The sequence below is a fragment of the Esox lucius genome, chromosome 16 (assembly GCF_011004845.1).
Source record: "Esox lucius isolate fEsoLuc1 chromosome 16, fEsoLuc1.pri, whole genome shotgun sequence".
Lineage (NCBI taxonomy): Eukaryota > Metazoa > Chordata > Actinopteri > Esociformes > Esocidae > Esox > Esox lucius.
The window spans coordinates 34,540,374-34,563,759 of NC_047584.1; the positions used below are offsets into that span (position 1 = coordinate 34,540,374).

A 23,386-nucleotide genomic window follows, 5' to 3' on the forward strand; every position below is an offset into this window, starting at 1 on the left:
TCTGGAGCATCAGCAATTGTGGGTTCAATTACAGGCTGGCTCAAAATGGCCAAAAACTATTTTCTGAAACTCATCAGTTTATTCTGTTCTGAAAAGTGAAGGCTTTTCCATGCAAGAAATTGCCAAACATTGAAGATCTCGTACAACGATGTGTACTACTCCCTTCACAGAACAGCGCAAACTGTCTCAAACCAGAATAGAAAGAGGAGTGGGAGGCCCCAGTGCACAACTGAGCAAGAGGACAAATACATTAGAGTATGTAGTCTGAGAAACAGACCCCTCACATGTCCTCAACTGGCAGCTTTTTAAATAGTACCCACAAAACACCATTCTCAATGTCAGCAGTAAAGAGGTGACTCTGGGAAAGGCCATATCTCAGACTGGCCAATAAAAAGATAAGATTAAGATGGGCAAAGGTACATAGACACTGGACAGAGGAAGATTGGAAAAAAGTGTAATGGACAAAATATCTAAGAGTGAGGTGTTCAGATCACAAAGAAGAACATTTCTGAGACACAGACCAAATGAAAAAATGCTGGAGGAGTGCTTGACGCCATCTGCCTGTTTTAAAAAAGACCCATGTACTTGTGGACCAGGCCTCAGCGTAACGCTTCAAATGGCAAATTACTAGCGTCTTGCAAAAAAGAAAAGGCAATTTACTGTCCCCTAGTGGCATATGTAAGTAATTCAATGAAAAAAAAAGAATTAGACTCATTATAAAACATATGGGCCAGGGGTATCAATAATGCTGACGTGGATCATTCTTAATATTTCTCAATTACACCTGTAGACAGCGACTTAGGACAAAATAAGTGCAGGAACGGAAAAATCGAACATTAAACTACGTTCATCAAAATGTATGTGTTAAAGGCTTGTTCCATTAAAGTAGCCTATTCCAGACGGCTCTTTTACCTAAAAAAGAAACCGGAACGCTGTTTGCCTAATAAAATTAGTACCTATACGCCGTTCCGGCCCAAGTCAAGCACTGCCTGTAGATGTGATACAAAGCGTCTCTTAGGAGCACATGGGAAATCGTACCGTATTTGAAGTCACGGTAAAATAGGTTAGGTTGTAATTAACCGTACTGTGCAAATCGATCGCTCATTAACACTGAACTACTTGTAAGCCTAGATACTGGCGCAACAACTTTCCCGTAATCGTGACGTCAGATGAATGGAGTGAAAAAAGTTGACACCCATGATTTTCACTTATTCCGCGTTTTGCTTTCAAGCTGGGTAGACGCACACATTAAATCTTGTCCGGAGAAAATGGGAACGTACAAGTAAGTAAATAATTTTGAAATATATATTACATCCCTAGTCAGAAATGAAAGTAAATGTAATTATGTATGTGCAGGCGGAAGGTGTTAAGTTATTGATATTTAATCTCAAAACGATTATTCATGATAAATCGTTTTTCTTGGTCAAAGTATTGGGTCAAATCCCGATTCCAGCCAAAACACCTCGGCTACATTTTCACTGAAAGGCTGTTGTGAACTCGCTAAGGCACTTTAAGACCAAACCTGAAATGCATTGCAATTTAACTATCTATGAACGGATTGTAGACTTTTGAGTGGTGGGGGAAGGTTCTCCATCCATAATTTATATGAGCCAAACATTGGATGAAGACCGACTCCGAACTATGAAGGAACTTTAGGGACTTTATTAAATAAATATATACACCATGAAATAATTTCATCTACAGAAAATATACAATTTAATTGATAAAAGAGAAACATGTAACATTAATAGTGTATTCTGCATTTTACGATTTATTGCGCAATTTCATATTTCACAATATTTTTATTTCATGGTTGCAGTCTTTGTGATATCTATCATTATAGAATCAGTCACTTTCACCCATCAAAGTTGGAAGGGGGGCTCTACCGAATACTGTTTTTTGATTGGCGAATCCACTTAGGTATCAACATGGGTATCCAACGTAGGTATCAACATGGCTACACTGTGTGACTTGGTGAGGAAAATGCTTTCTACTGCAGATAAAATTGAAACTGCCGAAATTATTACAATCTGGACGCACATTTTTCGATTTTCCGGGTGAATTGATTCTACGTCCAGGGCTAGCAACATTGCAATCGGAGCTCTCCGTACGTGGCATACTCCGTTGTCGAAGTTCTTCAATGTTTTCTAATACAACATCAAATGTATGTCCTGGTGTGACAGGGACTCCAGCATTGCAACCTCTTCGGCAATTTCTTCGATTTTATCTTTAAAGATTGTAATATCTTAAAATTGAATCTGCGTTAGACAGCATTTTGCTTATCAAGTCATCCGTTGCAGCCATGTTAATGCCTGAGCGTTACAAATGAAGTGGATTCACCAATCAAGAAACAGTATTCGGTAGAGCCCGCCCTTCCAGCTTTGATGGGTGAAAGTGACAGATTCAATGACGGATTCAATAAGGACAGATTTCCTGCAACCATGAAATAAATACATCTTGAAATTGTAAAATAAATTGTTAAATATAGAAATACACCATTAAATGTTATATTTTTTATAAATTATTTTATTTATCATTTAAATGATATTTCCCTTTATATCTAATTATTTCATGGTGTATATATTTATTTATGAAAGTCCCTAAAATTCCTCCATACAGAACAGGTGCATTGCTTGGATTGTTTGCATCCCCTCTAGCAGTTAATTTTTTGTATCTGTTTTAATCTCCAGAACACCCTCCCTGCAATGCACTGTGCTGGGGTTAACAGCAATCTTAATCTCTGCCTCAGGTAAGTTATTCTCATTACCCCAGTAGTCTTGATGTAATAGTAATCCAGTCCTTGAGTCATAGTGTTCCAGTCCTACAACATATTTTTGTTGTAGCCTAGACCCTGCAGGGTTTATTGAATTTCTGTCACAATCTTTAAACCCTCGGAGAGGTGAATCAGGTGAGTTGGTCAGAGTCTGTGAGCGGAGTTGAGCTGTTGGCTATCCTGCTCATTGCTCTCTGTGTGAAGGTTAGACTCTGCTCCACATCTTTCTCTTCGCTTCGACAAAATAATTGCAGCTCCAAATTCGCTCCATTCAATTATTTTTTTTTCAGTCATAATTCAGTATTCTTTTTCAGTCATAATATTCTTTATTTTTTATATAACCAAGCCATAGGGTAGTATTTTAATTAAGGCTAGCTTGTTACAACATGAAGGGATAATAATACAGTATAGGCCTATTTGTAATCATCATTTCAAATAGTGTACAGAGTTATCTATCAATCTTTTGACCCAGATGTTTAGCCTGCACTAAACAAGTAGGAAATGTATAGCCTAGACTAAACAAGTTAGGCCTGGGGTTTAACATTTTCTTATTTTTTTTTCACAAAATAAATACAAAAATAGTCTCTGATCTATTCATCTGTAATTCTGATCATGCATTAATGCTCTCCAAAAATGATGATATTGATTAAAAAACCCAAAAGTTTTGTGTACTCTGTGTGTCATTCATGCAGTAGATCAGCGTGGCACATTTACATTTTGTGTAAGCCCGCCAAGAGAAAGACAGCTCACATAACAGGGATTGTAATTGTTGCTATCTGATTTCTGGTGAATGTGTGTATATACAATCTTTTTTCGAAAAGAAAAAGTACAAAGTGTTTCCTTTAGCAGTAGAAGCACTAGCATCAAAGTTAGGACATGAGAGTGCCACTGCCTCATCTGAAGCTACAATCTCAGTTTGGTGAAGATGGCTCTTTACAGCTAGCTAGTCTAGCTCCGTGGTTCTGAAACATTTATGAACACCATTTATGAAAACAAGTATTTTCAAGGCCTTTACATTACATTTTTAAATAGCATATGATTATAGTTATGTAAAGAGTTAATGTCTGATTGACAATTTATTCATAAGTGTAGGCAGCTTGGATGTACATTTCAACTTAAGCCCTGAATGTATAGACCAAAATAGTGGACGAGTCATAATCCCCATAAAAGGTGGTGTGTTCAGGGCCCTGGGATACCCACAAGGATGGACGTACAAATGGGTGTGTTTGAATGTAATTACAGTAAAATGACAAATCACTGGTCGCCATTTACAGAATACGCAAACAAATTTTTAGGTTTAGATTTAGGGTTATGGATTAGATACTTTTGGTTAGGGTGAGGTGTTTTAGATTTAGGGGTAAGGAATTAGATATTTTTGGGTTAGGATGAGGTGGTAGTTTTAGGGTTATACATACACATTAAATATAACCCATTCCGTGTCACTGGAGACAACCCTAACCCACTCCATTACTTTGGTCGGAGATCGTTCGTGTCACTGGAGACAACCCTAACCCACTCCATTACGTTGGTCGGAGATCGTTCGTGTCACTGGAGACAACCCTAACCCACTCCATTACGTTGGTCGGAGATCGTTCGTGTCACTGGAGACAACCCTAACCCACTCCATTACGTTGGTCGGAGATCGTTCGTGTCACTGGAGACAACCCTAACCCACTCCATTACGTTGGTCGGAGATCGTTCGTGTCACTGGAGACAACCCTAACCCACTCCATTACGTTGGTCGGAGATCGTTCGTGTCACTGGAGACAACCCTAACCCACTCCATTACGTTGGTCGGAGATCGTTCGTGTCACTGGAGACAACCCTAACCCACTCCATTACGTTGGTCGGAGATCGTTCGTGTCACTGGAGACAACCCTAACCCACTCCATTACGTTGGTCGGAGATCGTTCGCGTCACTGGAGACAACCCTAACCCACTCCATTACGTTGGTCGGAGATCATTCAACTGATGAAATGGCAACCTAACAAAACCTTTTTTCTCTGAAACAATATATTTTTACTCAATTTAAAATGTCATTTTGCTATGGCACAAAATAAATGGGCTATCCATCTGCTACAGACTGCCCACTTTTCCAACCAATAGCAGAACCGTGAAAAATATTTACATCATAAAGACATTCGGTCCTCACTTTGACTATACCTTTTGGGGGTTAGTTTAAAGTGTAGGGGAGGAGGGGAAATAGTATTTTGTGTGGGAATCATATTTTGGGATTCTCACAAAAATTTACTGTGTCTCACACTCATCCACTCATTCCCACACACATCCTGTTTCTCCTTTCTACTCTTCATTTTGTTTTGCGTGAGTCAGGAATAGACATATTATTTTGAATAGCTGGACTCATAAATGCCATGGGTCATGGATTATTGAAATGTTCTTAAACAAGCCATGTTGAGTGGGAGTGAGAGACCTCAGCATCAGTAACTTGCTCAGTCAACATGGAATATATTGACCTTAATTGATGGCAGTCAACATGGAATATATATTGACCTTTAATTAATGTCACTACTAGATACAGTACTAGATACAGATTCACAAGGACAACTCTTCGGGACATATTTGTATATCTGAAAAACACAGTAACACTATTTATTTACCTTTGTTCTCTTTTACAGCTGATCCCTGTATTACAGCAATAAACATTTGTTCTCAAAAGTTTGCATTCCCTTGGGGAATTGGTAATGTGTGCCATTTGTAAAGAAAAGACATGTTTGCCTGCTCACTCATGTTATCTCTTAAGGGATTCATATTCAACTGTAGGCCATAACAGAATGGCACAGTCACAAAACAAAACATGGCAACAAAGAAAAGATGAACTGACCCCTGTTCAAAAGTCTGCATACCCTTAGTTCTTAATAGTGTGTATTGCACCCTTCAGCATCAATGACAGCGTGCAGTCTTTTGTAATAGTTGTCTATGAGGTCCCGAATTCTTGCAGGTGCTATAGCTGCCCATTCATCTTGGCAAAATGCCTCCAGGTCATGCAAAGTCTTTGGTCATCTTGCATGAACCCCACATTTGAGATCTCCCCAGAGTTGCTCTATGATATTAAGGTCAGGAGACTGTGATGGCCACTCCACTTTCCTGTGCCTTTAGAGTTCACACACCCCCAAAATATCAGTGAGCCACCAGCATGCTTCACAGTGGGGATGGTATTTGGTTCACTATAGGCCTTGTTGACCCCTCTCCAAACATAGTGCTTATGGTTGTGTTAGAAATCAGCCGTTTCATATAGTGGTTGAAATAATGATTGCGTACCCGGTTGTCAAGGGAGAAAGTAATTCAATTATTTATTGCAGTATTTGATTGTCCATTGTTCATGATGTTACAGACTCAGTCTTCATGAACTCAATCTCTTCTCATAGAAACTTCTGGTTGTCCTCTACTTATTGACATCCCCACCTGGAATACTCATCCCAGTACTGTTGGCTAATTACTGTCGCGCTTCAAAATGAACGTGACTTCCTGTGTACAGATTAACAGATGTTCTTTTGTTATATAAACATAACAGCACTTCAAGAGTTGTGACCATAAAACTACATTATTCTTCATTATTATTCTCCAAATTACAGTGTGCCAGAAGCTGTGAGGTGTGGCAAGGTGTTGTCGGGCATATTATAACTGGACTTTTTTGTGGCATTGGCCAGTAACGGCTTCTTTCTGGCAACTCGACCATGTAGCTGATTTTTGTTCAAGTATTGTCGTATTGTGCTCTTCGAAACAACCACACCATCTTTTTCCAGAGCAGCCTGTATTTCTCCTGAGGTCCATCCATCCATCCATCTTCTTCCGCTTATCCGGGGCCGGGTCGCGGGGGCAGCAGTCTAAGCAGGGATGCCCAGACTTCCCTCTCCCCAGACACTTCCTCTACCTCTTCCGGGGGGACACCGAGGCGTTCCCAGGCCAGCCGGGAGACATAGTCCCTCCAGCGTGTCCTAGGTCTTCCCCGGGGTCTCCTCCCGGTGGGACGGGACTGGAACACCTTCCCAGGAAGGCGTTCCGGAGGCATCCGAAAAAGATGCCCAAGCCACCTCAGCTGACCCCTCTCGATGTGGAGGAGCAGCGGCTCTACTCTGAGCTCCTCCCGGGTGACCGAGCTTCTCACCCTATCTCTAAGGGATCGCCCAGCCACCCTGCGGAGAAAGCTCATTTCGGCCGCCTGTATCCGGGATCTTGTCCTTTCGGTCATGACCCAAAGCTCATGACCATAGGTGATAGTAGGAACGTAGATTGACTGGTAAAAACAAGAGCTTCGCCTTGCGGCCGATACATCAACTGCATTACTGCAGAAGCTGCACTGATCCGTCTGTCAATCTCCCGTTCCATCCTACCCTCACTCGTGAACAAGACCCCTAGATACTTAAACTCCTCCACTTGAGGCAGGCACTCTTCACCAACCTGAAGTGGGCAAGCCACCCTTTTCCGACTGAGGACCATGGCCTCGGATTTGGAGGTACTGATTTTCATCCCCACCGCTTCACACTCTGCTGCAAACCGTCCCAGTGCGTTCTCCTGAGGTTATGTGGGTTTTTCTTTGTATCCCGAAAATTCTTCTGGCAGTTTTGGCTGAAATCTTTCTTGGTCTACCTGACCTTGGCTTGGTATCAAGAGATCCCTGAATGTTCCACTTCTTAATAAGTGATTGAACAGTACTGACTGGCTTTTCCAAGGATTTGGATATCTTTATATATCCTTTTCCATCTTTATAAAGTTCCGTTACCTTGTTACGCAGGTCTTTTGACAGTTCTTTTCTGTTCCCCATGTCTCAGTATCTAGCCTCCTCAGAGCATCCACGTGAGAGCTAACAAACTCATTGACTATTTATACAGAGACACTAATAGCAATTTAAAATCCCACAGGTGTGGGAAATTCACCTTTAGTTGCCATTTTCACCTGTGTGTGTCACCTTGTGTGTCTGTAACAAGGCCAAACATTCAAGGGTATGTAAACTTTTGATCAGGGCCATTTGGGTGATTTCGGTTATAAAAAGCAGCCAAACTACTATGTGGTAATAAATGGCTTCATATAATCACTATCTTTAAATAAAAGGCAGTTTTTTTTGCATGATCAGTCATATTTTGAAAATTAATGCCAGATTTTCACAATTTCTCCCAGGGAATGCAAACTAATGAGCACAACTGTATGCACTTGGTCTACAAATACTTTTTGGAATTCCACTAATTCTCCTCTAAAAAAAAATTCCTTTTAATTTTGGGGCCGTATAAATCTATAGGCAATATCCAGTGCAAAAATGATTGGTCAATTTCACACTTTCTGGCTGTCTCTTATCTGTAGTCATATGAGTAATACTGAGGAATGTGTTATAGGTCAATGTTTTCTAAGATGTTCAGGAAGTGAAATAATATCCAGACTAGTTTTGTTTTATAGTATATCTTTTTTTAGATATTGTAATGTGGTCTTGTGTGTTGGTGTAAATATGTAGTGAAATTGAATATGCTAATTTAACACCTTCAACATTCCTTTAGTGTAGTTATGTGTTCACATTTTAGCTTGTTAATCATTATGAGCTTCTCATTTTGTGACATAACTACATAGGGAATGCTAAACATTAACAGGGGTTTAACCTCTGTGGTTCTTTATGTGAACTTCTGCCCCAAATACACTTTTTGTGTCTGCTGAGAAGATAATAGAAGTTAACAGAATTAGGCCTATTGAATTGGGGAGGCCAGAGCTAGCTAGATTCCGCTACAGTAAATACTTCAAATGGCCTCATAAAAAGATCTTTGTTTAAGGAACAACTGCCCAGGTTGGGTGTGCCCAACCCCCCCAATTGCCAAATACCTCTGGCGTTTATTTAATTAAGCACCTCTTCTCTCATATACAGTCAAAAAATGGAGGGTAATGTGAGTTGAGAGGGTAGGTTGAGTGTTAAGAGAGTATGAGGATACTGTAAAGAAACTTACTGACACATGAAATATAAAAGGATGTGAAACCATGGCAACTTGACTCAAGCTATGAACATACAGTAATACTACACTCAACTGTGATTGGTCAAACATTTAGTCTCTTTTGTGTCCCTCAGTGGAACAACAGCTTTGGTCTGTCTACAGATGTCCTGGAATAGTACATTTTCAGTTCAGACATCTTGTCACAGTGTGACATCATATACCCAGATCCTTTAATCTGACTTGAGTTCTGGAATCGTCTGCCTCAATCCACTCTTGCCAATTGACTTCTTTTAATCAGTGTATCTGGTATACAAACACATGGAAATGAATGTGGCAAAAACATGGAAATTAACCTTGAAACTAAATGAAAAAAAATGATTGTTCTTTTTTTTTGTTTTTGGTTTAAGGGTCTCCAATGCAAGTAACTGTGGGTCAGAGTGTCCTTTTTTCCTGCCCCTGCACCTGTCAAGACAGACAACCAGTAAAATACTTTCATTGGCAACAAAACGTAAAAATCCTGTCATATCAAGAGGACAAGCTAAAAATCGAGAAAGGATATGAAGACAGGGTCACCATCTTTACAAATGAAGACAAGGAAAACTGTTCCCTGAGTCTCTCTAATATCAATGTTGGAGACAATGGAACATACCGGTGCTACTTTGAGTGCAGTGCTTTGGATTACAAATTTATAGATTTAAATGTGGTTGGTAAGTCATGGTTTACATTTTAATTTCTCTAAGGTTTGTTTATTTATTTATTTTCATTTTCTGCTTGAAAAAGTACTAAATCTTAGGCTGTTCACTATCTTCTTTCTGCTCTCTAGCCAACTACAGTGTTTGTATGAACCCTGTTCAAAACCAGGATACTGTGGGATCTAATGGAAAAAAGGAGTACCAGTGCAAAGCCTCAGATGGCTACCCAAGGGGCCGGATTTACTGGGAAGTGGATGGGCGCCCTCAGAATGGAAGCTCGATGGAGATTCACAAGGACAACTCTACAGGCCTCTACACTCTGACCAGTAATCTGGCCATTGAGCTTAACAAGGGTGTAGAACTACTGTGTGTGGTGGAGCACAAAGGCCAGGTCTATCACACCAGCTCCCATTCTATGTGCACCAACAAGCCTGGTGAGTACAGGACTGTAGAGGTTTTTGCATGACAGCCTGATATAAACACAACACTTAATGTCTGACCCTTCTAGGTGTCTGTGACTCCCAGCCAACTGAAGCATATAACAGAGAGTGATGAGAGCCAAAAAAATATATTAGTGATAAAACACATGGCTGAATGATAGACCACATACAGAGATTTGAGTACAGGAGCTCACATGCATATTCACTGAAAAGCCAAAGCATTATGACCACTCACAGGTGAAGCGAATAACGTTGATCATCTCCTAACAAGGGCACATGTCAAGGTCTGGGTAGATTGTTTGCTTATCATCTAATCAGTTCTGGTAGTCAACATGTTGGATGCAGGAAAAATGGCAAGAGTAAAGACCTGAGCGATGTTGACAAGGGCCAAATTGTTATGGCCAGAAGACGGTCAGAGAATCTCTGAAATGGCAAGGTTTATGGGGGTGCTCCCGGTCAGCAGTGGTGAGTACCTACTGACAGTGGTCTGAGGAGGGACAAACCACAAACCGGTAACAGGGTGTGGGGCGCCCAAGGCTCATTGATGCATGAGGACTACGAAGGCCATCCCGTCTGGTCCGAACTGACCGGTCGATTGTGGCACAAGTCACAGAAAATGTTAATGATTGTTACAGGAGGAATGTGTCACAACACACAGTGCATCACACCCTGCTGTGTCTGCGTAACCACAGACCAGTCAGAGTGCCCATGATGACCCGTCCACCATCGAAAGCACCTACAATGGGTACTAGACGGAACTGCACCTTGGAGTCACGTTTTGTTTTACATCACGTGGACGGCCGTGTATGTGAGCACCGTTTACCTGGGGACGTGACCAGGATGCACCGTGTGAAGACGACATGATGAGATTATGGGAGTCCACATGATTTGCAGGACCCCAGGTTTCCCAGCAGAACATTGTCCAAAGCATCACACTGCCTCCCCCGGCTTGCCTTCTTCCCATAGTGCATCCTGGTGCAATGTGTTCTCCAGGTAAGTAAGCAAGCAAGTTTATTTATACAGCACCATTCATACATCGAAGCAATTCAATGTGCTTTACAAAGAAAAATATATGAAAGTACAATAACATAAAAACAAATACTCAAATGAAAACATCAAAACAAATGAATACATAATTATAATAACACCATTTGATAGGTACTGACCACTGCAGACCAGGAACACCCAACAAGGGCTGCAGTTTTGGAGATGCTCTGACCCAGTCGTCTAGCCATCCCAATTTGATCGCTCAAATCATTACGCTTGCCCATTTTTCAACTTTGAGGACAGAATGTTTACTTGCTGCCTAATATATCCCAGCCACTGACAGGGGCCATGATGACAAGATTATCAGTGTTATTCACTTCACCTGTCAGTGGTCAGAATGTTATGGCTGATGGGTGTAGTTTTATTTGCGTTTATTACCAAGCTATGGTCCATAAGTGTTTTTGCAACAGTTGGAAATCAGACAGCACATGTGCAACAGCTTGTTCAGGAGAGGGAACTGTAGTGTATATTACTGTCATCAGCATTTCTTAAGGGTTTTATAGCGTATATTAAATATATAAATTAGAGCTCCATAGATAATTGGAGCAGCACAAACCAATACGCCTGGATCCAGTATATCAGCCCAGTGGTTGATATAGTGTCTATAACTAGCAATTTATCAAGGACCTCTTTTTCAGTGAACAGACTCAGTGAAAACCTTTGACTCTTAAAACCAGTGTTCCTACATAATTACTTGTTTTAAATTTATTCCTCTGTCATTTATTCCTGTCGTTTTCTTATCCTCATATAAGGTATATGCTTATCTGCTATAGAAGTAAAAACACTAGTCAAACTGTAGGAATAGTTTGACCTCTGGAATGGCTGAAATACAGTCAAGTCTTAATTAAACGTGGTTCCGCCTAAGGATTCTCAAATGCGTACAATCGCAGTGGTCACTGACATCCAGCAGAAATACATTGTTTGCAATATATGTTTCTGGAACATTCGTCAAAATATACACTGCTCCAAAAAAAAGAGAACACACAAATCACACTGAGTCTCAAAATATAATAAAGATTAACAAAATGTACTGTACATTGTGTAATTCGTTGAGAACAAAATTACATAATAATGGTAAATGAAAACCAAAATCACCAACTCATTGAGGGATGGATTCAAATTGACACCGAAAATCAAACTGAAATCACAGGCTGTTCCAACTTGCGTGAATTTCATCACAGCAACTCATAATGTGACTCAGTAGTGTGTTTGGCCCCCACGTGCCTGTATGCACTCCCAACAATGTCTGGGCATGCTCCTGATGAGACTGCGGATGGTGTCCTGGGGGATTTCCTCCCAGACCTGGATCAGGGCATCAGTGAGTTCCTGGAGAGTCTGTGGTGCTACTTGGTAGTGTCAGATGAACTGCTAATTAACATCCCAGAGGTTCTCAATTGGATATGGACTACCTGTGCAACCTGAATGGGCTGCAGGTACCGCCTCATGCTACCAATAGTGACAAAGACATTAGCAATACAAAACTAGAGAACAATCAGTCAGGAAGGATAAGGAGAGACCAGTTGTCTGTGGCCACCACTTGCAAAACCATTCCCTTTTTGGGGGTTGTCTTGCTGTTGCCTCTCCAGTGCACCTGTTGTCACTTTCATTTGCACCAAAACAAGTGACATTGATTCACAATTGCTTATGCTTCCTAACTGGACAGATTGATATCCCTGAAGGTTAATTGACTTTGTTATATTAATTGATTGTGTTCCCTTCATTTTTTTGAACAGTGTATAATCAATCAATGTAAACTTTATAGGCTCATTTTATATTTGTCCTTGTTGGCTTGGTGATTAGCTGGGTTTGGCCAAAATATAACTCCTTAATACTGTCTGCTTCCTGTGATTCCCAGTCCAGGTTAAAATAACCAATGATAATAACTTAGTTTGATATCAGTGTGGTCAATTGGTCCATTAGCGGATTTAACAAACTATCTTGGCAGATAGTGGGAAATATACACTAACTATAATATTACAATTGTTTTCTTAATGTAATACTTAAGGCTAGCAATTCAAATTCCTTAAGAATACAGATAGACTTACAGGGATAGTTAGGCCAAAACTCATATTTGGGTAAAAGTCCATTTACCCTGTGTTGGTCCTGAAGGCATATCCATCCATCCATCCATCATCTTCCGCTTATCCGGGGCTGGGTCGCGGGGGCAGCAGTCTAAGCAGGGATGCCCAGACTTCCCTCTCCCCAGACACTTCCTCCAGCTCTTCCGGGGGGCATATAAAGTGATTATTCAAAACAAATTATTCAGCTCTGTCCCCATCTGTAATTCATCCACATTCTTGAATGGAAATGGTGCATCCCACTATAGCAAAGCTGCACGGCAAGCAGAAAACTACTCTAAATATTTTAATTTCATTCATTTTAAATAAACGTGTACTTCCTATGTTTACCGGTCAGTTTTGTTCACAATCGTATCAATCCACGTGTTCTTTCGGTAAGAGGAGGTGTATACGTCACAGTAAACTAAAGTTAGTATTCGCTAGCTAGAAAGCAAGTTACCCATTTCATCAATGATATTCACCACAGACAGTCACATTTTATTTGCTTGAGAGAGAAAGGAAAAGACGTGTCATGTCTGAACCAGGAAAAATACTTTTCAGGGGATAGAGCCTTACTTGTTTGAACCAGAATACAGAGGAAGAATTGACCGAACTAGGCTTGGACAGCAGCTGATGGGGCAACAGGGAACCAGTTAATCCCCAACCCTTGCCCAGAATATCCGGAGATTGGTGTTGTAGTTGTGGATCATTCAATCTAATGCCAACCGAAACTGATTGCTTTTGTTGCAAAAAGTGGGAACTATTGATGGAGAAGTTGGAGAACATGAATGATACCTGAAGCTGAACTCATCCCAAGATGTTTGGTTGATCATGGGGATTTCCGTCTTAACTCCTGGGGTGCTGGAGACTTTTTTTTTTTATTCCATAAATGAACTGGGAAAGGCGTTCTAGATCCGAGGGACCCAGTGGCCAGCTCTCAAAAGAATAAGTAGCTACCTAATATTAGCAAACAAGTGTGTAAGGCAAGTTTATTTGGATAGCACATTTCAGAGTAGATTGAGTAGTTTTCTGCTTACAATGCAGCTTTGCCATAGAGGGACACACCGTTTCCATTCATGAATTTGGACGATGCAAGTAATGGTAATTCTAGATGGGGACAGCTGAATAATGAATTTCTGCCTTCAGGAACAACTCATGGTAAGTGGCCTTTTACCCAATTATGGATGTTAGCCGAATTATCCCTTTAAGAGAGACTGACATTTTATTAAATTTTTTCAAAGAATTGTCACGTCTCTTTTTCTCAACCTTTGAGCTCCAAATACATTGTGCATCAAGTGCAATATCTGCATAATATCTCTTCGTAGATGGTCACATTTCAAAATAAGTAAATCAGGTTTAGCTTGAGATACCAGAATTTTAATAAAATCCATCTTGGACAATAAACTGATCTATGTGTAAAAACCCAAGACCCTTCAGGTTCTGAATGTACAGGTGCATCAGAAAAATTTAAATTTTGTGGAAAAGTTTTTTTTCCATAATTAAAATCAGAAAGTGACACCTCAAAATATTATTATAAAAAATGAATAATACAGAAATGTCGACCTGAGAAAAGCTCTAATCAGCTAATTAACTCAAAACACCTGCAAAGGTTTCCTAAGTATGTTCATTTATGTACTCTACTTGGTCCGGGCTCCTTTTGCACAAATTACAGCATCAATGCAATATGGCATGGAGGCATTCAGCCTGTGGCACTGCTGAGGTGTTATGGAAGCCCAGGTTGCTTTGATGGCAGCCTTCAGCTCATCTGTGTTGTTGAATCTGGTGTATCTCATCTTCCTCTTGACATTTTCCTCTGGCGAGTTGGCGGGCCAATCAAGCACAGTAATACCAAGGCAGCAAACCAGTTACCAGTAATTTTGGCCCTGTGCCAAGTGCTGCTGTAAAAGGAAATCCGCATCTCCATGAAACATGAAGTGCTCTTAAATCTCCTGATTAGATGGCTGCACATCACCAGCAGATGACATGGCACCCAAAATCGTCACAGACTGTGGAAACGTCACACTGGACTTCAAGCAACTTGGATTCTCTGCCTCTCCACTCTTCCTCCAGGCTCTGGGACCTTGATTTACAAATTAAATGTGAAATTTATGTTTGTCTGAGGAGAGGACTTTGGACCACTGAGCATCGGTCCAGTTCTTTTTCTCCTTCGCCCAGGTAAGATGCTTCTGAGGTTGTCTCTGGTTCAGGAGTGGCTTGACGCTAGGAATGTGACACTTGAAGCCCATTTCCTGGACACGTCTGTACATGGTGGCTCTTGATGCACTAACTCCAGCCTCAGTCCACTCCTTGTGAAGCTCCTCCAAGTTCTTGAATCGGCTTTGCTTGACAATGCTCTCAAGGCTGTGATCATCCCTGCTGCTTGTCCTTTTCATACAACACTTTTCCCTTCCAGTCAACCTTCCATGAATATGCTTTATGCACTCTGTGAACAGCCAGCCCTTTCAGCAATGACCTTCTGTGGCTTACGAGTGTCTTCTGGACAACTGTCAAGTCAGTAGTCTTCCCCATGATTGTGGTTGTGTGTACTGAAGGCTCAGGACGTTAACTAGCTGATTATAGCTCTTCACAGGTCGACATATCTGTATTGCTAATTTTTTTTGTCTGAGATTCTGGATTATTTACTGGATTTGAGCTGTAAGCCATAATCATCATGATTGAAACACAATAGGCTTGAAATGTTTTACTCGATGTGTAATGAATTTAAAATATATGAAGGTGTCACATTTTGATTTAAATCTTGGGGGGAAATTAACCTTTCCATGATAATCAGTATTTATTAAATTGTTTTGGTGAATTGTCAGCATTAACAGGATTGCTAGCGGAATTTATATTTCTTAAGATAGTTGAGTGACTACTGTATGAGGACAATATTACTACTAATAATACCTCTTTGTTTATATGAGCTTGTAATAATGTCAGATATATTATTTATTATATTTGTCAGAAATAATACTACTAATAACGTAAGTTGAGTTTGACATTATTATTTGTATAAAATAAGGTAGAGCAATCAATCAATCAATCAATCAAAATTTATTTATAAAGCGCTTTTTACAACAGCAGTTGTCACAAAGTGCTTTACAGAGACACCCGGCCTTAAACCCCAAGGAGCAAACAACAGTAGTGTTGAATTTCAGTGTCTGGATTTACAGTCCTGGAGTCTGGAGTAGTCAGTGTCTGGATTTACAGTCCTGGGAGGAATTACAATGTTTCTGTCTCAATTCATACTAAAGTCCTAAAACATCTGCATATTTCAGATTGACAGGCAAGGAGTGTATGGATGTGTGGGGGGTGGGGTGAAATATTGAATAAGCCCAGGACAAAAAACCCAACAGGATTAACCTGAATTTCGAGCCTGATTGAAAATTCTGAAGAAAAAAAACAGTATTGTAGTGATCCATCACTGTGGCGTTAAAGGAATAACTTTTTTTGAAAGCTGAACACCGTTACCATAACAAAATGTCATTTTCCCCAACCTGTTCTTTACAGAGGCTTTTATCGGACCTGCAGTAGGGGTGTCTGTGGGGATGTCTGTGGGGGTGGTTGTGGTGATTGTTGCAGGAGTTCTCTTGATGTTCCTACTGACTAGACCCCACCGACATGGAATATCCCCGGTGAGTCTGTCTGTGTGTATATCTCTACATGTCTGTGACTCTGTCCTGTCTGTTCAGTGCTATGGACATTGATTTAAGTATATCTGGTTTAAGTATATAACTGAGATTACTGTTGGGTAATCAATGTATTTTCTATTTCCTTTTTAGATGTTTTTTTTTAAGCAGCAGAGTGACACAGAGATTCAGGACATTGAAATAGCTGTGTCGTTAAAAGCAGATGACGCTTGACTTTGTGGATTCTCTACTTCCTTTGGCGCATAAGAAAATGGAGGAATAATCACTTGCAACCAGAGGAACTGAAACTTTCACTGCAGCAGTATTGAGCAATGTGTCGTTCCATCATGTGTGAAGTATTCAGGGGCGAAAAAAGGCCTACAGCACCTGAAAGTTGTTCATATGGATTTGCTTTAGTTTGAATGTAGCCCCCAAGTAATGAATATTATGGCCATGGTGGCAAGGTTAGAAAGGAGCAGCACGATGAGAGAAATGACTGGTCAATGGACTGAACTGGCTAGACTTGCCTGAATTAAGCTGGCAGACATCCATCATGTTGGCCAAAGTCAGCTTGAGCCTGTAAATTGCCACTGTAGAGTTGAGTAGGTGTTTTCACAATGAAGGGAAACATTCAACGTAGTTTTATATTTACAACTATGAACTAATCATGTCAACGTTTCTATATTACTCCAGGTTCACTGTGTTGGTCAAATGGAGATATTTGTGGTCTGAATAAAGAAACCCCTTCTAAATGTCAAACTGCTGTGGGGGATCCCCAGGCCTACTGCTGAAACCTTTCAGAATAGACTGGTTGCAATTAGAGAGAATCTGCATCAGGAAGTCACCACTTCCTAAACCTTTTGAATCAAGTGTTTTATTCAATGTATTTGTTTTTACCTTAGGCCAACTAAATTATTTTTACATACCAGTCTGTTCCTATGTGAATTGAATTTAAATGTGAAATCAAGATTGTTTGTTGCAAGGCTTCCACTTGCAAATGTCAAACTAATCCTCTGCAGCTGTATGCCTGCTGTATAACAGAGCCCATTTTGTTTTATTAACCATATTGGTTGGGGAAAGAAAACAATGTTTAGTTTGGGGGGGAACTTTTTTACTGAGACTTGACTAACCAATCCAAGCTCCAAATGTTTTTATACCGCTTTTATACCACTTCTATTAAGTGACTGTACCAAGACCGACTTAATAAAAAGTGTATGTGGGGTGCATCATTGTTTTTTTGTTTTATTTGGATAAATCACAAATTAGATTTTATTTCTGAAAAGTAGCTGAAGAGGATGGAGACAGTGTGTGGGGGGGAAAAAGGAGAGGGACAGATTCTGTCCCATGCTACAGCAGTACATGTGGACAGCACCCTGGGCAAATATTCACAGAACCTGAATGGATGTGAAACTTCCTAGTTTAAAAACCAATGGAAACAGTGATGCTGGACATGGGGAAAAAAAAGTCTGCTTCTTCAGTTACATTAAGAACTATTGTGACACCATAACACTGCTCCTGTCCAGACAAGAATGTTTGTCGTTTACATAATCTTCAGGGCCAAGTTTGATAAAGGTTACCCATCTGGATTTTGCCTGTCAGGGACAATTACATGCGTAACATATTCTAAAACTCAAAGGAAAGCTTGAGAACAAAGTCAATAATCAGATATTCTACATGGCTTATAAAACCAATCACAAACAAATTGTAGCTACAGAGATGTAGGTAATCTATTTTGAAGTTACTTTACTTTCAAATAAAGAAAAAACTTTAAAAAGAAAAAACACTCCAAAGACAAACTAATTCCTCTCCAAGAACTGCCACCTTAACGTGGTGGAGGGGTTTGAGTACCCGAGTGACCCTAGGAGCTATGTTGTCTGGGGCTATATGCCCCTGGTAGGGTCTCCCAAGGCAAACAGGTCTTAGGCGACGGGTCAGACTAAGAGCGGTTCAAACCCCCCTTAATGAAGAACAACATAATGAGTACCGTGACGTCGCCCGGTATGGCGCAGCCGGGGCCCCACCCTGGAGCCAGGCCCGGGGTTGGGGCTCGTATGCGAGCGCCTGGTGGCCGGGCCTTCCCCCATGGGGCCCGGCCGGGCTCAGCCCGAACGGGTGACGTGGGGCCGCCCTCCCGTGGGCTCACCACCCACAGGAGGGACCATAAGGGGCCGGTGCGAAGAGGATCGGGCGGCAGTCGAAGGCAGGGGCCTAGACAACCCGATCTCTGGACACAGAAACTAGCTCTAGGGACGTGGAATGTCACCTCGCTGGCGGGGAAGGAGCCTGAGCTAGTGCGTGAGGTTGAGAGGTTCCGATTAGAGGTAGTCGGGATCACCTCTACGCACGGCTTGGGCTCTGGAACCACACTCCTTGAGAGAGGATGGACTCTTCACCACTCTGGAGTTGCCCATGGTGAGAGGCGGCGGGCTGGTGTGGGTTTGCTTATAGCTCCCCAGCTCTGCCGCCATGTGTTGGAGTTTACCCCGGTGAACGAGAGGGTCGTTTCCCTGCGCCTACGGGTCGGGGATAGGTCTCTCACTGTTGTTTGTGCCTACGGGCCGAACGGCAGTGCAGAGTACCCGACCTTCTTGGAGTCTCTGGGAGGGGTGCTGGAAAGTGCTCCGACTGGGGACTCTATTGTTCTACTGGGGGACTTCAACGCCCACGTGGGCAACGACAGTGACACCTGGAGGGGCGTGATTGGGAGGAACGGCCCCCCTGATCTGAACCCGAGTGGTGTTCAGTTATTGGACTTCTGTGCTAGTCACAGTTTGTCCATAACGAACACCATGTTCAAGCATAAGGGTGTCCATCAGTGCACGTGGCACCAGGACACCCTAGGCCGCAGGTCGATGATCGACTTTGTTGTCGTCTCATCTGACCTGCGGCCGTATGTCTTGGACACTCGGGTGAAGAGAGGGGCGGAGCTGTCAACTGATCACCACCTGGTGGTGAGTTGGATCCGATGGCGGGGGAGAAAGCTGGACAGACTCGGCAGGCCCAAGCGAACTGTAAGGGTCTGCTGGGAACGTCTGGCCGAGTCTCCTGTCAGAGAGATCTTTAACTCCCACCTCCGGCAGAGGTTCGACTGGATCCCGAGGGAGGTTGGAGATATTGAGTCCGAGTGGACCATGTTCTCCACCGCCATTGTCGAAGCGGCCGCTCGGAGCTGTGGCCGTAAGGTCTCCGGTGCCTGTCGAGGCGGCAATCCCCGAACCCGGTGGTGGACACCGGAAGTAAGGGATGCCGTCAAGCTGAAGAAGGAGTCCTATCAGGCCTGGTTGGCTTGTGGGACTCCTGACGCAGCTGACGGGTACCGACAGGCCAAGCGGGCTGCAGCCCGGGTGGTTGTGGAGGCAAAAACTCGGGCCTGGGAGGAGTTCGGTGAGGCCATGGAGAAGGACTATCGGCTGGCCTCGAAGAGATTCTGGCAAACCATCCGGCGCCTCAGGAGAGGGAAACAGTGCCCTACCAACGCTGTTTACAGTAGAGGTGGGCAGCTGTTGACCTCAACTGAGGATGTCGTCGGGCGGTGGAAGGAATACTTCGAGGATCTCCTCAATCCCGCTGTCACTTCTTCCATTGAGGAAGCAGAGGATGAGGGCTCAGAGGTGGACTCGTCCATCACCCGGGCTGAAGTCACTGAGGTGGTCAAGAAACTCCTCGGTGGCAAGGCACCGGGGGTGGATGAGATCCGCCCTGAGTACCTCAAGTCTCTGGATGTTGTGGGGCTGTCTTGGTTGACACGCCTGTGCAACATCGCGTGGCGGTCGGGGACAGTGCCTCTGGGATGGCAGACCGGTGTGGTGGTCCCTCTTTTTAAGAAGGGGGACCGGAGGGTGTGTTCCAACTATAGGGGGATCACACTTCTCAGCCTCCCCGGGAAAGTCTATGCCAGGGTACTGGAGAGGAGAATACGGCCGATAGTAGAACCTCGGATTCAGGAGGAACAGTGTGGTTTTCATCCGGGCCGTGGAACACTGGACCAGCTCTATACCCTCTACGGGGTGTTGGAGGGTTCATGGGAGTTTGCCCAACCAATCCACATGTGTTTTGTGGATTTGGAAAAGGCATTCGACTGTGTACCTCGCGGCATCTTGTGGAGGGTGCTTGGGGAATATGGGGTCCTGGGTCCTTTGCTAAGGGCTGTCAGGTCCCTGTACAACCGAAGCAGGAGCTTGGTCCGCATTGCCGGCAGTAAGTCAGACTTGTTCCCAGTGCATGTTGGACTCCGGCAGGGCTGCCCTTTGTCACCGGTTCTGTTCGTAATTTTTATGGACAGAATTTCTAGGCGCAGCCAGGGGCCGGAGGGTGTCAGGTTTGGGGACCACACAATTTCGTCTCTGCTTTTTGCAGATGATGTTGTCGTGTTGGCCCCTTCTAACCAGGACCTTCAGCATGCGCTGGGACGGTTTGCAGCCGAGTGTGAAGCGGTGGGGATGAGAATCAGTACCTCCAAATCAGAGGCCATGGTCCTCAGTCGGAAAAGGGTGGCTTGCCCGCTTCAGGTTGGTGGAGAGTGCCTGCCTCAAGTGGAGGAGTTTAAGTATCTAGGGGTCTTGTTCACGAGTGAGGGAAGGATGGAACGGGAGATTGACAGACGGATCGGTGCAGCTTCTGCAGTAATGCAGTCGATGTATCGGTCTGTCGTGGTGAAGAAAGAGCTGAGCCGCAAGGCGAAGCTCTCGATTTACCAGTCAATCTACGTTCCTACTCTCACCTATGGTCATGAGCTTTGGGTCATTACCGAAAGGACAAGATCCCGGATACAGGCGGCCGAAATGAGCTTTCTCCGCAGGGTGGCCGGGCGATCCCTTAGAGATAGGGTGAGAAGCTCGGTCACCCGGGAGGAGCTCAGAGTAGAGCCGCTGCTCCTCCACATCGAGAGGGGTCAGCTGAGGTGGCTTGGGCTTCTTTTTCGGATGCCTCCGGAACGCCTTCCTGGGAAGGTGTTCCGGTCCCGTCCCACCGGGAGGAGACCCCGGGGAAGACCTAGGACTCGCTGGAGGGACTATGTCTCCCGGCTGGCCTGGGAACGCCTCGGTGTCCCCCCGGAAGAGCTAGAGGAAGTGTCTGGGGAGAGGGAAGTCTGGGCATCCCTGCTTAGACTGCTGCCCCCGCGACCCGGTCCCGGATAAGCGGAAGATGATGACATGACAGACAAACTAATTTAGATTTGTTTTTCAACGACTGTTACAACAAGCACTTGTAAATGCTAAAAACACTGTCTGCAAAGTTAAGCAGCAAAACGGTGTATGGGCCTGTTGAGTGTTTTGAAAAGGAGAGACATTTCCCCTCTACGTGTGGCACAATTACAGCATCATTCTGAATAATTACATTATCACATGGCATGCAACACTTGAAGTTGTATAAATGAGTCCAGATCTGATAATGATTACCAAACTAATAAAGCACAAGACACTACAAGCTGCCGTTTATATCAACATCATCAATCCCATAAGAATCACACTGAGAGGTTTTAACATACATACCACAAGGCTTGTGTGTTTGTTTCTTGAGTAAACACTATCTAGTCATCCACAAACTATGTGAATACAATGTTTCACCCACAATAACAACTAGTTCTCATCATTGACCAAAGTACCTACCTTTGGTTAGTTGCCGTTTTTGTTAATAAAGAAAAACCCTAATCTACCACACTGGCTAAAGATGTATGAATGTATGATGAAGGCTTAGCATTCCATGAAAGTCCACATTTGTTATTTTTATCTGTAAGCAAAAAGCTCTGTGGAGACATTTTACTGAAGGCAAATCTTAACACGGTACACACTGTCCTAGACAAAAATGCAGGAAGTCGGGTCTCAGCCCCCCCCCAACCAGACAGTATCCCTCAGCCCCCCCCCAACCAGACAGTATCCCTCAGCCCCCCCCAACCAGACAGTATCCCTCAGCCCCCCCCCAACCAGACAGTATCCCTCAGCCCCCCCCAACCACACAGTATCCCTCAGCCCCCCCCCAACCAGACAGTATCCCTCAGCCCCCCCCCCCAACCAGACAGTATCCCTCAGCCCCCCCCAACCAGATAGTATCCCTCAGCCCCCCCCAACCAGACAGTATCCCACAGCCCCCCCCCCCTACACTGGATAGTATCCCTCAGCCCCCCCCCCCCACTGGATAGTATCCCTCAGCTCCCCCCCCCCCACTGGAAAGTATCCCTCAGCCCCCCCCCCCCCCCCACTGGATAGTATCCCTCAGCCCCCCCCCCTCACCGGATAGTATCCCTCACCCCCCCCCCCCCTCAATGGATAGTATCCCTCACCCCCCCGACAAAGGACAAAGATGGCACAAAGCATGACAGTTCCTCTGCCTCACCCGAATAGACATTCTGTAAAATATGTTTGTAGCCAAATATTAAATATGTTCTCTCAGGTGGATGGCAGACAGCGTATACGACATTGTGCGGGCAAGTTTACTGATGGCTTCACAATGCTTTGCTTTCATGGTGGTTTACTCAGAAAGGCAGCTGCAGATATCAGGATAAATGACTAGAAAGCACTTGATTGTCTCTGGTTTTAGTTGGTAGAGCATGTATGGTTACATTTATTACAGCCCACGTACACTAGCCCACGTACACATTTCTCATTACACTACAAGTGTATATAAAGTAGTGTATATAGGGCAGTATATATTTGGTGGTGTAAACGGGCTAGTCTACACGGGCTAGTGTACAGTGGATATAAAAAGTCTACATACCCCTGTTAAAATGCCAGGTTTTTGTGATGTAAAAGAATGAGACAAAGGTAAATCATGTCAGATCTTTTTCCACTTTTAATGTGACGTATAATGTGAACAAATCA

General features: G+C 43.3%; 1 protein-coding gene across 2 annotated transcripts; it reads left to right on the forward strand.

Moving 5' to 3' along the window:
* The first annotated feature begins 1,180 nt into the window (after positions 1-1,180).
* Positions 1,181-17,792, forward strand: si:dkey-192g7.3 (T-lymphocyte activation antigen CD80). 2 transcript variants are annotated; one of them, XR_003777179.2, is made up of 7 exons: positions 1,181-1,282; positions 2,691-2,749; positions 9,111-9,410; positions 9,527-9,829; positions 14,897-15,114; positions 16,450-16,574; positions 16,722-17,792. XR_003777179.2 is itself a non-coding variant. In XM_010899407.3 (6 exons), the coding sequence occupies exons 1-6, from the start codon at positions 1,269-1,271 to the stop codon at positions 16,800-16,802; spliced, it is 882 nt and encodes a 293-aa protein (XP_010897709.1). In that variant the 5' UTR covers positions 1,181-1,268; the 3' UTR covers positions 16,803-17,792. The 2 variants fall into 2 exon arrangements, 1 of the variants encoding a protein (XP_010897709.1); XM_010899407.3 differs by lacking the exon at positions 14,897-15,114.
* The last annotated feature ends 5,594 nt before the right edge of the window (positions 17,793-23,386 follow it).